The 15,612-nt window shown below is 37.7% G+C and overlaps 1 protein-coding gene across 1 annotated transcript in view; it reads right to left on the reverse strand.

The window, feature by feature from the left end:
* LOC130681895 (ATP-dependent RNA helicase DDX4-like) overlaps nt 1-15,612 on the reverse strand; it is a 78,611-nt gene that overhangs the window by 23,978 nt on the left and 39,021 nt on the right. The window contains exons 4-7 of the mRNA XM_057495666.1: nt 3,223-3,270; nt 2,448-2,590; nt 1,722-1,874; nt 312-466 (exon numbers count right to left, since the gene is read on the reverse strand). Of these exons, the coding sequence (XP_057351649.1) occupies nt 312-466; nt 1,722-1,874; nt 2,448-2,590; nt 3,223-3,270 (499 nt within the window). The remainder of the gene's footprint in view (nt 1-311; nt 467-1,721; nt 1,875-2,447; nt 2,591-3,222; nt 3,271-15,612) is intronic.

The following is a 15,612-nucleotide window of genomic DNA, read 5'->3' on the forward strand; positions in this document are numbered from 1 at the left end:
AAAGTTATGTGTAAAAGAATAGAGAGTATTATTAGGAGCACCCTAAGTTCATTTTTCAAACATGCATTAAAATGTTAAGTTTTTATGTTCACTATTTTCTTATCTTTTTCTATTATCACTTAATTTATAATAAGCATAGTTCTTGTTAGAAATAAAAATAAGGGATTTGATAAACAAGATTATGAAAAAATACACTTCAACCAAGCAATACCAATTACATGAGTGCAGTATTACTGAGTCCTTCCCAAAAATGCTAAAAAAAAATCTCTTAAGAAAAACTTGTTCATGACTAGCATTCTTGATATACTTACCCAAAAGAAAATTTTCTGGCTTCCAAATAGATCTGCCTGATTAATTCTCGAGTTGGTGCTACAATAATACACTCGGGTTCCTGCAGCTCTTTAGAACGACCGGCAGTTATTCCAGCACTCATCATATGAGCCAAAATTGGCAAGAGAAACGCCGCCTAGAAGTTAAATCGCATAATTTACAAATTTCTAATGCATCGTCCTTCTCCCTTTATCCTTCTACTTATTCCTCCTGCCCTATGGCCTTTAGGTTTTTCTTCCATCTTGCTGGTAAATTTAAGATTAGAGAGCAAAACAACTTGGGTTTTTAACATATAGGTCTTTATGCAGTTATACAGTACAAGACGTTAGGTAAGTATTTTTTAGTTCTTAGGTTTAAAAAGCAGATCCATGAATTCTAAATACATCAACTCCATTAACTTATTTATAGAGGGAAAAGAAGGTATAACTTAAGGAAATTACTGCACTTAGCAGTTATTCTGAATGAATCCTTTTGGGATAGTAACACAATCATTACTCAGAATGCATGACGAGGTGGCCCACAAGAAGAACAAAAACTGGGAAATCATTCATTTGGACTGTTACCACATCACCCTTATTGAAGTCTGTCTGGCAAGAGAAATTTAGTGCTACAGTTTTCCTTAAGCTAATATGACGCTAAAGTCTACCTCTAAAACAATGTTTAAGTCACATATTAGCTGCTATATTACACAACTCACCTATTTTCCCTTCAACTCTACTGTGGAGGCCGATTAAGACTAAAATAGTATGAACCACAACTCTATGATCTGGAAATGACAGTCTCTATTACTCATCTCATGGAACCTTATGTTTAGTAGACAAATGCCACAGATTAGTCCTAAAACCTACCTGGTTTCATCAGAGTTCTTTCAGATAGCATAAACTGAGAGTACTCTTATATTATCCTTATGTTATTTATATATACACACACACATATACATATATAATGTTATATATTATTCTTCATACTAAGGACCAGGTACAACAAGTATGACTATTTATCATTCTTTGGACTCCAAAACTGTATCAACTGTATTACATAAATCACTTTCTTCCTCTGTTTTATAACTTCTGGTGCTTCGACCCTCAACTATTTTGTTTCAGATACACTACCATGAGCCAGAAGGAGCTGAACACACTTAGAAACAGACTAAACATCTATGAACTGCAACGTTACTCTAGAAATAGTTCAAAAGTTTTTTTTCAGGAGTACACAAACCCCAATAAAACCAGAAATCAGGAGCAAAAACACGATTATTTACGACAATTCACTGAAACTATGTACAAAGCTTCTATCCAATAAAAGATAGTCAAGCTACTTGGGAGGAACCAAAGTTCGAAACATTCAATAGTTTGAATATGGGGCAGGACACATGTGGCAAAATGACTTACAGTCTTTCCAGACCCTGTTTGCGCACAAGCTATCAAATCTCGTCCTGCTAGGATAATAGGAATACTGTATTTCTGCACAGGAGTAAGCTTAGTATAACCAGCTTTGGCAATGTTGTCATTCAGTGTCTGACAGAGATTAGCTTCTTTAAAAGTCTAAAAAAAAAAAGCAGTGATTAAATTCCATACATCATAAACATATTCCATCTGAATTAGTTTCAGGATTTTGCTAATTACACTTTACACACTAAAGTTACTTTATCAACAGGCCCTCACTCAAAAGTAATACCCAGAGCCTGTGTATTATTACTTGGTAGAATTAAGGAGTGTTCCCTATGGACAGTGGATCTAAAAGCACTTTTTTCTGCCCGCTTAGAACCTGTGAGATACAAATAACTCTGATCAGTGACGATCACTCATTAACAACAGGGGACTGTAGGCTCTCGCACTTAGAAAATCAGTCCCCTAGGACATACTTTGTCACATACTCAGAAATCCTAGGAAATTTAAATAAAGTTCTCATCCTGGTTTGGGGAGGTAGGGATGTACCTTCTCTTTCAACATAGCAATTAATTCTACTGTAGATGGTAGACATGGCTCTAACTTTCCAAGCTGTCATTAGATACTAAAGATGACATTTTTGTATTCTTTAATATTAACTTAAAGTACCATATGTCTGAAAACCAAAGTTTGCTACAGAGTCAATTCAGAAATAATTATTACACTGACCAGAATCGGTGGTGGTGCATTGGGTCCGGATACGTCTACAAGAATACAATCGTATTTGCCAAAGTTTCTCCCTGGTTGATAATGTGCAAAGATGGAGTCCTCATCCTCAGGTGGAGGAGGTGGTATATAGGTTACTTTTGGTCCTCGGAATTTAAATAAAAAACAATATACATTATAAGAACGAGAAGAAAAGTAAGAGGAAAAACAAAAACCTGACAAAGTCCAATTTTTATCACAGTAGAACTTCCCTTGCTTAAAGTTTTTACTTAAAATTTAAAAAAGTTAACTCTGCCTTTATGTATTCTGCATAGAAAATAATTTTCATAATACAAAATCATATATACTGTATTTTCTTTATTCCTTACATCAAATCAAATAACTATCTCACCAGAAAGGACATACTGCTTTCATACAAGAATTTATACATATGGGTATACCTCAGTTTTTAACATTTGCACAGTCTCCCATTTTATGGTTATATTAATTAAACAGTTATTTACTGATGAATTATAGGCGATTTTCAGGTTTTACTTATTATAAATGGGAGCTTCAGTGAATACCCCTCATACATGTATTGAGCAAATACATGTACAGTATGTCATTCCTCTACTGCAATTGCTGGATTGAAGAGAGTTAAATAACTCTCAAAAGCAGGCTGTGAATACGTACACTCCGCAGAGTGTATAGAAGCAGTAACAGCTACCTTTAACTTCAAAAATTAAACTTGGATTACAGTAAGTTTGATCACTTAAAGGTAAACCAAGTGAGAACGCACCTCGTCGACTTCCTCCGCTACCTCTGCTTTGGTAAGTGCCACCGTGACCTGTAAAGCATTGTTTTGCAGAATATTAAGAGAAAACACAGCTCCTCCCCAAGCACATAAACCATATAGCTATTTCTCTTCAAATACTGAGTAATTACTCAGGATTCCTAGTCCCTTCATCCACCCATCTCTTAATTCTACATTTGACTTAAACCTTTTCCTCATTTGAATGTTTTGTTTAAAGACTTCCTTTTTCAGAGCAATTTCAGGCTCACAGAAAACTCGAGGCAGAGGTACAAAACTTTCCCATATACCTCCTGCCCCAACACCTGCACAGCCTCCTCCACTACCAACATCCCCCGCCATGGTAGTCCGCTGGCTAGAACTGATGACCCTACGCTCACCACGCATCATCACCCAGAGTCCATCGTTTACATTAGGTCTTCCTCTTGGTATTGTACATTCTGTGGATGTGGGCAAATTTATGATGGCATGCATCTGTCATTATGGTACCATACAAAGTATTTTCACTGCCCTAAGTCTCCATGCTCCACCCATTCATCCCTCCCCTGGCGACCTCTGATTTTTTTTACCCTTCTCCATTGTTGTGGCTTTTCCAGAATGTCATATAGTTGGAGTTATACTGCCTGTAGCCTTTTCAGATTGGCTTCTTTCACTTAGTAATATGAAATAAAGGTTCCTCCATATCTCTTCACAGCTTGATAGCTCATATCTTTTTAATGCTGAGTAATATTCTATTATTTGGATGAATCACACTTTATCCACGTTTGTACACATTTCATCAATTGTTTGTTTTTTCGTTGTGTCCTCAAAATCCCTTTGTTTGAAACCAGCGCAAACCTCCTTTTCCTTCCTCCAATTAAAATTATGATTTATACCCCAAATTAACTGGTAGAAAGAACAGAACAGTGTACAAATTATGCAACAGAGGCAAATTTGTTCATGTGTTTTTGCCTACAGATACAAAAAGGAGAGAAAATCAGGAGCCAATCTAATATACTTAAATATATTTTAGGCTTACTAATCCTAGAGCTAAAAGCATATACAAATGATTAATATTCAGTAATAAATTCAATTTCTCATCTGCACCACTTAATGCTGATCTTCTAGAAACAGAAAGGCCACCAGTGCGTTGTGTCCCCTCATCTTGTTCATATTCACTATCTAGATTCATAAACAGTAAAATTAGATTATGTTACTTTTGCAAAGTTTTTAAATAATAAAGAGAAGAAATCAAGTTGTGGTATCTGAAGTTAAATATTCAGGGTAAAATAGTGTAATTAAAAGAAGTCACAATGAGTATTTTTCTAAGTACTGCACAAACAATTTCACCACAAATTATTTTCTTCAATTTCAAATTCCTTCCTCAGTATTTTTACTTCATTAACATTATTTTATAAGAGACGTTAGGCCCAATGCTATGTCAAAATATGACAAAAGCCAAAGTTAAATCACCTCCCAAAGGTAGCACTATTACTGCCCCAAAAACTTCACATTGTGTCAACTCACTCATTTTTCTCCAGAGCCGAACCCCTCACTCCCACTGTTGCCAAATCAAACCTTACCAGTTCCGAACAGTGACCCTTCAGATCCCTAGTTTTTAGAAGTGAAAATTCACCAATCGGCTACACATATATTAAATCATTATTATAAATTAAGTTTTAGCTTTCAAACTCTCTGATCTGCCCTCCTCTCTTAAGAGATACATGCAATCCAACAGTGACTTCTGAAGACAATACCTTAAGCTCCAAGGGATGATGGCTGTAGGAATTTAAGGTAGAAAGCCATACTGGTACAGGAAGGTATATTGCGGGGTAGAGCCTTGGAGAAGGCCACCTATTTATAAAGTCAGCCATCATTATCAAGATTCTAAAACAACAGTATGTAACATTGAAGAACTGCGTCCCACAAACTTCTAATAATATTCCAACTTATTATCTATGCAATTACATTATGTATCTAAAAAATAATATATACAATGTAGGTGATTATGTACTAGCCACTGTGTTAAAGTATTCTCAATAGTCCTCATTACAGCCTTACGTGAAAGGTATCATTTTTTATTATTTCTTTCTTATCAAATGAAGCACACCATTTGCAATAATCTACTTTCTTGGACTTCCTAGACCAAATCTTCCACGGCAACCTCGGAAACTACCTCTTCTGGATGACCCTGAAGCTTCTGAATCATTTCCACCTTGAAAGCATGTAATATTAAAACACACATACAAGAATAGTACAGAACAACAAGGAAATCTTGGGGACATGACGGCCAAATTTAATTTAAGCCTTGCCTAATTCAATGATTTTAGGTAAACATTTTAAAGCATTAACAGATAGTTACTAAAAATAAATGTTCAACTTTTCTAACATAAATACGTATGGATACAATTTTTAAAACCCACTGCTTGCTTTGGGAATTAAAACTAAAAATGACTAAAAGGAAAAAGTGTCACTTGTAAAACACTGCAAGTTGCCACATCTGCACCATTAACAGGATTTCCGCAACCTACAGAGGGATTAAATAAATCTAGGCTCACGTTTGTTCCCTCTAGAAAATAGTACACATCTCATTCAAAGCACAGACATGGAGATGCACACACAAAGTCTGATTTCCTTTATAAACATATTTTTCATTCAACTGAATACAAAAAAAATGAGTAGAAACAGTGAAACAGTTCAAGTGAAATCTCATCCCATCTGGATGGAACAACATCAATTCAAAACCAAAAAGCCAACCAGCAGGAAATAAAGTTATTGAGATTATTTAGTTTATGAACTTGCAACAATCTACATGTAAAGAAACTGATCGATCAATAAAGGCAAAAATTCTACATGCTGTTTCTTGATATTAGATTATATACACTAGTAAAGCCTGTTTATAAAATGAAGCAGAATGAATTCAAAGTAGATTCATGATACTTACACATATTTTACCTAAACATTACAGAGCACCCCTCAATGTAGGAATAATTTATCAATATTTATACCTAATTTTTATTCTAAATTATTTATTTGCGTATGCTTATTTTTTAAGAAACCTTGCCAGGTTTTTATCTTTTTTCAAGAAAGAGTTTATTTTTCGATTTTTTTTAAGATTACAAAATACTTAAATATATATATATATATTTTTTTTAGTTTAAAATACAAAATGAAAACCCATGGACCCACCACCCAATTTAAAACTAAAATGTTCCCAACACTTTTGCAGTCGTCGTCTTTTTGCTCTATCGTGGTTCCTTCCAAACCCTTGAGCACCTCCCCATCACATAACCAATATCCTAAATTGGTTTTCACTTCCTTGCTCTTATTTTTACCAATTATGTACATTTTTTATACAGCATATTGTTTTGTGTTTTAGCTTTATATGATGGAATCATACAGAACAGTCTCCAGTTGCCTCTTTTATTCAACTGTTTCTGTTCTTGTGTGAAAGGTCCTTCATTCACTGTTACTGCTAAATAACATTCCACTATATCTATTCCATTCGTGTCTCTTATTTTCACTTGCTTCTGAGTTTTCTTCCTTTATTTATTTATTATTAAGGTATCATTGATATACACTCTTCAGAAGGTTTCACATAAGCATCACTGTGTTTACTATATTCACCCATATAGTCAAGTCCTCCACACACCCCAATGCAGTCAGTGTCCATCAGGGTAGGAAGATGCCACAGAATCACTACTTGTCTTCTCTGTGCTACACTGTCTTCGCATGACACCCGAACATCATGTGAGCCAGTCATAATGCCCCTCAATTCGCTTCTCCCTCCCTCAACACCCACCCTCCCCTCCCCTCCCCTTCCTTTGGTAATAGCTAGCCCCTTCTTGGAGTCTGTGAGTCTGCTGCTGTTTTGTTCCTTCAGTTTTTCTTTGTTCTTATACTCCACAGATGAGTGAAATCATTTGGTACTTGTCCTTCTCCGCCTGGCTTATTTCACTGAGCATAATACCCTCTAGCTCCATCCACGTTGTTGCAAATGGTAGGATTTGTTTGCTTCTTATAGCTGAATAATATTGAAGTCTATTTTGTCTGATACTAGTACTGCAACACCTGCTTTTTTCTCCCTATTGTTTGCATGAAATATCTTTTTCCGTCCCTTGACTTTTAGTCTGTGCATGTCTTTGGGTTTAAGGTGAGTCTCTTGTAAGCAGCATATAGATGGGTCTTGTTTTTTATCCATTTAGTGACTCTATGTCTTTGATTGGTGCATTCAGTCCATTTACATTTAGGGTGATTATCGATAGGTATGTACTTATTGCCATTTCCTGCTTTAGATTCATGGTTACCAAAGGTTCCAGGTTACTTTCCTTACTATCAAAGAGTCTAACTTAACTCACTTAGTATGCTGTTACAAACACAATCTAAAAGTTCTTTTCCATTTCTCCCTTTTCTTCCTCCTTCATTCTTTATATATTAGGCATCACATTCTGTACTTTTTGTCTATCCCTTGATTGACTTTGAGGATAGTTACTTTAATTTTGCATTTGCTTCGTAATTAGCTGTTCTACTTTCTTCACTGTGGTTTTATTACCTCTGGTGACAGCTATTCAACCCTAGGAACACTTCCATCTATAGCATTCCCTCCAAAATAGACTGCAGAGATGGTTTGTGGGAGGTAAATTCTCTCAGCTTTTCCTTATCTGGAAATTGTTTAATCCATCCTTCAAATTTAAATGATAATCTTGACAGATAAAGTAATCTTGGTTCCAGGCCCTTCTGCTTCATGGCATTAAATACATCATGCCACTCCCTTCTGGCCTGTAAGGTTTCTGCTGAGAAGTCTGATGTTAGCCTGATGGGCTATCCTTTGCATGTGATCTTATTTCTCTCTCTGGCTGCTTTTAGCACTCTGTCCTTATATCCTTGATCTTTCCCATTTTAATTACTATGTGTCTTGGTGTTGTCTTCCTCGGGTCCCTTGTGTTGGGAAATCTGTGGATCTCCATGGCCTGAGAGACTGTGTCGTTCCCCAGATTGGGCAAGTTTTCAGCAACTACCTCCTCAAAGACACTTTCTATCCCTTTCTCTCTCTCTTCTTCTTCTTCTTCTGGTATCCCTATAATGCGAATATTGTTCCACTTGGATTGGTCACACAGTTCTCTGAATATTCTTTCATTCTTAGAGATCCTTTTTTCTCTCTGTGCCTCATTTACTGTCTCCTCCACCGTATCCAACCTGCTTTTAATACCCTCCATCGTGCTCTGCCATGATTGGATCTCTGACCTGAATTCATTCCTGAGTTCTTGGATGTCTTTCCTTACCTCCATTAGAATGTTGATGATTTTTATTTTGAACTCCCTTTCAGGAAGAGTCACGAGGTCCATATCATTTAAATCTTTCTCTGGAGTTGTATTAGTAATTTTACTCTGGACAAGGTTCCTTTGGTGGTTCATGTTTGCATATGGCGCCCTCTAGTGCCCAGAAGCTCTATTCTGGAGCTGCTCAGCCCCTGAAGCAATGTCGGGGGTCGCAGGGGGGTGCTACTGGTGCCTGGGGGGAGGGAAGAGCTGTTCCCTGCCTCCGGGCTGCTGTGCCTGTCTCCATTGCCTGAGCCAGTGGGCCGGGCACACAGGTATAAGTTTTTGTCCCAGAGCAGCCGGCTATGGATCCCTGCTTTCCACAAGCGGCCGGCATCCCAGTCTCCCCAGGAACTCTGCCTGTATTAACTTTCCAACCCGGTAGTCAGGCGAGTCTCATGAAAGCACCATGAAATGTAGGTTTGTGCTCCCAGAGCAGATCTCTGGAGCTAGGTATTCAGCAGTCCCAAGCCTTCCACTCCCTCTGTGCTCCATTTCTCTTCCTCCCGCCGGTGAGCTGGGGTGGGGGAAGGGCTCGGGTCCCGCGGAGCCACAGCTCTGGTATGTTACCCTGTTTGGTGAGGTCTGCTCTTTTCTCCAGGTGTGTGCAGTCTGGCGCCGTCCTCTTTCCTGTTGCTCTCTCAGGATTAGTTGCGCCAATTAAATTTTCTAATTGTATCCAGTTTTAGGAGGAAGCCTCTGTCTCTCCTCTCATGCAGCCATCTTTAATCCAATCTAGCTGAATAATATTGAATTGTGTATATGTACCACCTCTTTTACCCATTCATCTACTGATGGACACTTCCACATTTTGGCTATTGTAAATAGTGTTGTGATAAACATACGGGTGTATATGACTTTTTGAATCTGGGATCTTGTTTTCTTCAGGTAAATTCCTAGGAGTGGAATTCCTGAGTCAAACGGTACTTCCTGAGTCAAAATGGAACTTCCACATTACTTTCCACAATGGTTGGATTAATTGAAGTCAGGGAGCATAATTCCCCCAGCTTTATTCCTTCTCTTCACGATTCCTTTGGCTATTCAAAGAGTCTTTTGTGGTTCCATATGAATTTTAGACCTATTTGTCCTAGTTCACTAAAAGAACACCATTGTTATTTTGATAGGGATTACATTGAATCTGTACATTGCTTTAGGAAGGATGGCCATTTTGACAATATTACTTTTTCCTATCTATGAGCATGGGATGGATTTCCATTTATTGGTGTCTTCTTTCTCTTGAGTGTCTTCAGGGTATAGGCCTTTCACTTCCTTGGTTAGGTTTATTCCTAGGTATTTTATTCTTTTGGATGCAATTGTGAGTGGAATTGTTTTCCTGATTTCTTTCTGCTAATTCATGATTAGTATATAGGAACGCAACAGACTTACGTGTATTAATTTTGTATCCTACAACTTTGCTGAATTCAGCTATTAGTTCTAGCAGTTTTGGGGTGGATTCTTCAGGTTTTCTATGTACAATGCCATGTCATCTGCAAACAATGATAGTTTAACCTCCTCCTTATCAATCTGCATGCCTTTAATTTCTTTGTGCTGTCTGATTGCTATGGCTAGGACCTCCAGTACTATGTTAAATAAAAGTGGAAAGAGTGGCCATCCTTGTCTTCCTGATCTTCAAGGAAAAGCTTTCAGCTGCTCACTGTTAGGTATGTTGGTGGTGGGTTTTTCATATACAGTCTTTATTATGTTGAGGTACTTGCCCTCTATACCCATTTTGTTGAGATTTTTTATCGTGATTGCATGTTGAATTTTGTCTAATGCTTTTTCAGCATCTATGGAGATGATCATGTGGTTTTTGTCCTTTTTGTTGATGTGGTGTATGATGTTGATGGGTTTTCTAATATTGTACCACCCTTGCATCCCTGGAATAAATCCTACTTGATCATGATGGATTTTTGAATTCAGTTTGCTAATATTTTGTTGAGCATTTCTGCATCTATGTTCATCAGGGATATTGGTCTTTAATTTTCTTTTTCTGTAGTGTCTTTGCTTGGTTTTGGTCTTAAGAGTGATGCTGGCCTCATAGAAAGAGTTTGGAAGTATTCCCACCTCTTCTACTTTTTGGTAAACTTGAAGGAGGATGGGTATTAGGTCTTCACTACATGTTTGATAAAATTCAGCAGTGAAGCCATCTGGTTCAAGGAAATTCTTCTTAGCTAGATTTTGATTACCGATTCAATTTTGTTACTGGTAATTGATCCTTTCAGATTTTCTGTTTCTTCCTGGGTCAGTCTTGCAAGGTTGTATTTTTCCATAAAGTTGTCCATTTCTGCTAGGTCATTCAATTTTTTAGCATACAATTATTCATAATATTCTCTAATAATTCTTTGTATTCTGTGGTGTCCATAGTGATTTTTCCTTTCTCATTTCTGATTCTGTTTATGTGTGTAGATGCTCTTTTTTTCTTGATAAGTCTGGCCAAGGGTTTATCTATTTTGTTTATTTTCTCGAAGAACCAGCTCCTGCTTTCATTGATCCTTTCTCTTTTATTCTTCTCAATTTTATTTATTTCTGCTTTGATCGTTCTTATGTCTCTCCTTGTACTGACTTTCAGCCTCATTTGTTCTTCTTTCTCTAGATTCATTTATTGTCAATTTAGACTGTTCATTTTGGACTGTTCTTTCTTGAGGTAAGTATGCATTACAATATACTTCCCTCATAGTATGGCCTTCACTGCATCCCACAGATTTTGTGGGATTGATTTACTGTTTTCCTTTGTTTCCATATATTGCTCGATCTGTTTTAATTTGGTTATTGATCCATTGATTATTTAGGAGCATGTGGTTAAGCCTCCATGTTTCTGTGGGCTTTTTTGTTTTCTTTGCATAATTTACTTCTAGTTTCATACCTTTGTGATCTGAGTAGCTGGTTGGTACAATTTCAATTTTTTAAAATTTACTGATGCTCTTTTTGTGGCCTAGTATATGATCTATTCTTGAAAAGGTTCCACATGCACTTGAGAAGAATGTGTATTCTACTGCTTTTGTTTTGAGTGTTCTGTAGATGTCTGCTAGGTCCATCTGTTCCAATGTGTTGTTCAGTACCTCTGTCAACTTAATTTCTTCCTGTTTGATATGTTCTTTGGAGTGAGTGGTGTGTTGAAGTCTCCGAAAATGAATGCATTGCTTTCTATTTACCCCTTTCATTCTGTTAGCATTTGTTTCACATATGTAGGTGCTCCTGTGTTGGCTGCATAGATATTTATAATGGTTATATCTTGTTGGACTGACCCCTTTATCATTATGTAATGTCCTTCTTTGTCTTGTTACTTTCTTTGTTTTCAAGTCTATTTTGTCTGATACAAGTACTGCAATACCTGCTTTTTTCTCCATATTATTTGCATGAGGTATTTTTTTCCATCACTTCACTTTAAGTCTGTGTGTCTTTGGGTTTGAAGTGAGTCTCTTGTAGGCAGCATATGGATGGGTCTTGCTTTTTTTATCCATTCTGTAACTGTATGTCTTTTGACTGGTCCATTCAGTACATTTACATTTAGGATGATTATTGATAGATATGTACCTATTGCCTTTGCAGGCTTTAGATCTGTGGCTACCAAACGTTCAAGGGCCGCTTCTTTACTATCTAACAGCCTAACTTAACTTAGTATGCTATTTCAAACACAATCCAAAGGGTTTTTTTGTCCTCCCTTCTTTTTCTTTCTCCTACACTCTTTATATATTAGCTGTCATATTCTGTACTCTTTCTGTATACCTTGACTTTGTGGGTAGCTGAGTTTTGCATTTGGTTAGGAATTAATTGGCCTACTTCCTTTACTGTGGTCTTATTTTCTCTGCTGACAGCTATTTAGCCTTAGGAGCACTTCAATCTATAGCAGTCCCTTTAAAATACACTGTAGAGATGTTTTGTGAGAGGTAAATTCCCTCAACTTTTGCTTTTCTGGGAATTGTTTAATCCCTCCTTCAAATTTAAATGATAATCTTGCTGGGTAGAGTATTCTTGGTTCGAGGTCCTTCTGTTTCACTGTATTGAATATATCATGCCACTCCCTTCTAGCCTGTAAGGTTTCTGCTGGGAAGTCTTATGATAGCCTGATGGGTTTTCCTTTGCAGGTGGCCTTTTTTCTCTCTCTGGCTGTTTTTAGTAGTCTGTCCTTATCCTTGACCTTTGCCACTTTAATTATTATGTCTTGGTGTTGTCTTCCTTGGGTCCCCTGTGTTGGGAGATCTGTGTACCTCCATGGCCTGAGAGACTATTTCCTTTGCCAGACTGGGGACGTTTTCAGCAATTATTTCTTCAAATACACTTTCTATCTCTTTTTCTCTATCTTCTTCTGGTACCCTTATAATGCATATTTGTTCCGTTTGGATTGGTCACAGAGTTCTCAGTATTATTTCATTCCTAGAGATCCTTTTTTCCCTCTGCCTCAGCTTCTTTGTATTCCTGTTCTCTAATTTCTATTTTATTGACCATCTCTTCTACCTTATCTAATCTGCTTTTAAATCCCTCCATGGTATGTTTCATTTCAGATACTCTATTTTTTAAAGTTTCTTGAAGTCCTCCCTGAGGTCTTCAATATTTTTCTGTAGCTCCATGAACATGTTTGATTTTTATTTTGAAATCTTTATCAAGATTGGTGATTTCAGTTTCATTAGGCCCTCTTTCTGGTGTTTGTGGGATTCTGGTTTGTACCAGGTTCTTTTGACATTTCATATTTGTAATGAATAATATGGAATAATAACTTTGTGTAGATGGTGCCCTCTAGTGACCAGAAGCTCTACTCTCTGGAGCTGTTCAGCCCCTGGAGCTATGGCGGGGGTTGCAGGTGAGCAGCGCTGGTGCCTGCCAGGAGGAAAGAGCTCTTTCCTGCTTCCCGGCTGCAGTGCCCATTTCCACTGGCAGGGCCAGTGGGCCGAGTATGCAGGGAGCAGCCTCTATGCTGCTCCCCTCTAGCTGCCCTAGGCAGGGCCACCCTCTGGCTGGCCTGGCGCAATGGTGGGGGCAACAGGTTTGCGTATGGTGCTGGTCGGAAGGAGCAGCAGGCTGCTTATCACGATGGGTGGCTGCAGGGCTGCATTGCCAGCCAGGGGGACAGAGTGTCTGAAGCTCCCAAAAGTTCCCAACCTGCTGTGCTCAGTGCACTGGGACAATTTTTTCCACTGGTCCTTTCTCCTGAGCAGCAAGAGATTGATGTGCAATCCTTGCCCCTTTAGCAGCTCTCTTCACTGTTAGGAAGTCTCTCAGAGTGCCCACCTTTCTTTTGTCCCAGGGCGGCCAGTTGTGGGTACCTGTTTTTCACAAGTGACTGAAATCTCATTACTCTGCATGTTCTGCCTTCCTTAGCTTTCCAACCCCACTAATCTTCAGAGCACCTTGTAATGTAGGTTCGTGCTCCCAGAGCAGATCTCCAGGGCTGGATTATCAGCAGTCCTAGGTCTCCATCCCCCTACCTGCTCCGTTTCTCTTCCTCCCGCCTGTGAGCTGGGGTGGGCGAAGGGCTTTGGGTCCCACTGCATCGTGGCTTTGCTACTTTTACCCTTTTCCATGAGGTCTTCTGTTTTCCCCAGATGTAGGCAGTCTGTTGTAGCCTTCTTTCCTGTTGCTCTTTCATGATTAGTTGTATTTGCTATATTTTCATACTATATGTGGTTTGGGGAGGAGGTTTCCTTTTGTTGTTGTTGTTTTGTCTTGTTTATTATTATTATTTTTTTATTTTTTATTAAGGTATTATTGATATACACTCTCATGAAGGTTTCACATGAAAAAACAATGTGGTTACTACATTTACCCATATTATCAAGTCCCCACCCATACCCCAATGCAGCCACTGTCCATCAGTGCAGCAAGATGCCACAGATTCACTATGTGCCTTCTCTGTGCTACACTGTTCTCCCTGTGATCCCCCACACCATGTGTACTAAACATAATACCCTTCAATCCCTTTCTCCCTCCCTCCCCACCCGCCCTCCCACACCCCTCCCCTTTGGTAACCACTAGTTCCTTCTTGGAGTCCCTGAGTCTACTGCTACTTTGTTTCTTCAGTTTTGCTTCATTGTTATACTTGGGAGGAGGTTTCTGTCTCACTTCTCATGCCACCATCTTTAAGCCCCTCTCCATTTTCCTCCTTTTTAAATTAATGAAACTGAATACTTAACTAATTTCTTACATGGATGCATTTAAGATTATGAATTTCCCTGAAAAGCTAGCTGTTTTAGCTGTGTCCCTTAAGTTTTGATGTGTTTTTACTGTCATTCAGTTCTAAATATTTCATTATTCCCATTTGAATTGTTATTCATAAATTGAGAGAGTCAGGTTGGACTTTCTGTTATTGATTTTGACTTCTACTGTACTTTAACAATAGGACATGTCTATGACATAAATTTTATGGTCTATTTTGGGACTTCCTTTTGGCTCTAACAGATGGCCAAATTATATTTTCCATATAATGGAAAAGAGTAACTTATAAAATGGGGGCATATTAATTATTCCAAACAGAAATACGAAATCAAGCTTAGTAACTGTTATTCAAATCTTCTATAGTTCACTCATTTTGGATCTGCTCAGTCTCTCAGTATCTAAGAGGAAAATGGTTTAAGCCTAGGATTAATGGTTTAACTAGGATTTGTATATTTTAGCTTATGTCTGTTTTTGCTTTATATATTTAAAGAACATATTAGACTCAAATGTTCAGAACTGTAGTATCTTCCCAGTGAATATGCCTTTTATTATTAATTATTTATCTCTAATATGTCTCCGTAGAGTCTATTTTGTCTACTTCTATTCCACTTTTGTTTAATATTGGACTGACATTTTTTCTTTTCAACTTGCATTGAAATGTTTACTGTAAATATCGTATCATTACTGATAGTTTTTTGTATTTCTACCATCTTATTTTACATTTCTCCTTACTGAATTTTCTCAGTGCTTTTGGTTTTCCTTTGTTCTTTTATTATATTCCCCCAAATGCTACTTTTAATGCTTTTAGTTATATCCTTCAAGTTCACCATGAATATTTATGAAATATTTACATTATTTTCAAATTAGTCCCCTTCCTTCAAACCCTATCCTACTGTATTCCCTCCACCTGTTATACTTTTATCCTTTTACT

This window comes from Manis pentadactyla, chromosome X, assembly GCF_030020395.1.
Source record: "Manis pentadactyla isolate mManPen7 chromosome X, mManPen7.hap1, whole genome shotgun sequence".
Lineage (NCBI taxonomy): Eukaryota > Metazoa > Chordata > Mammalia > Pholidota > Manidae > Manis > Manis pentadactyla.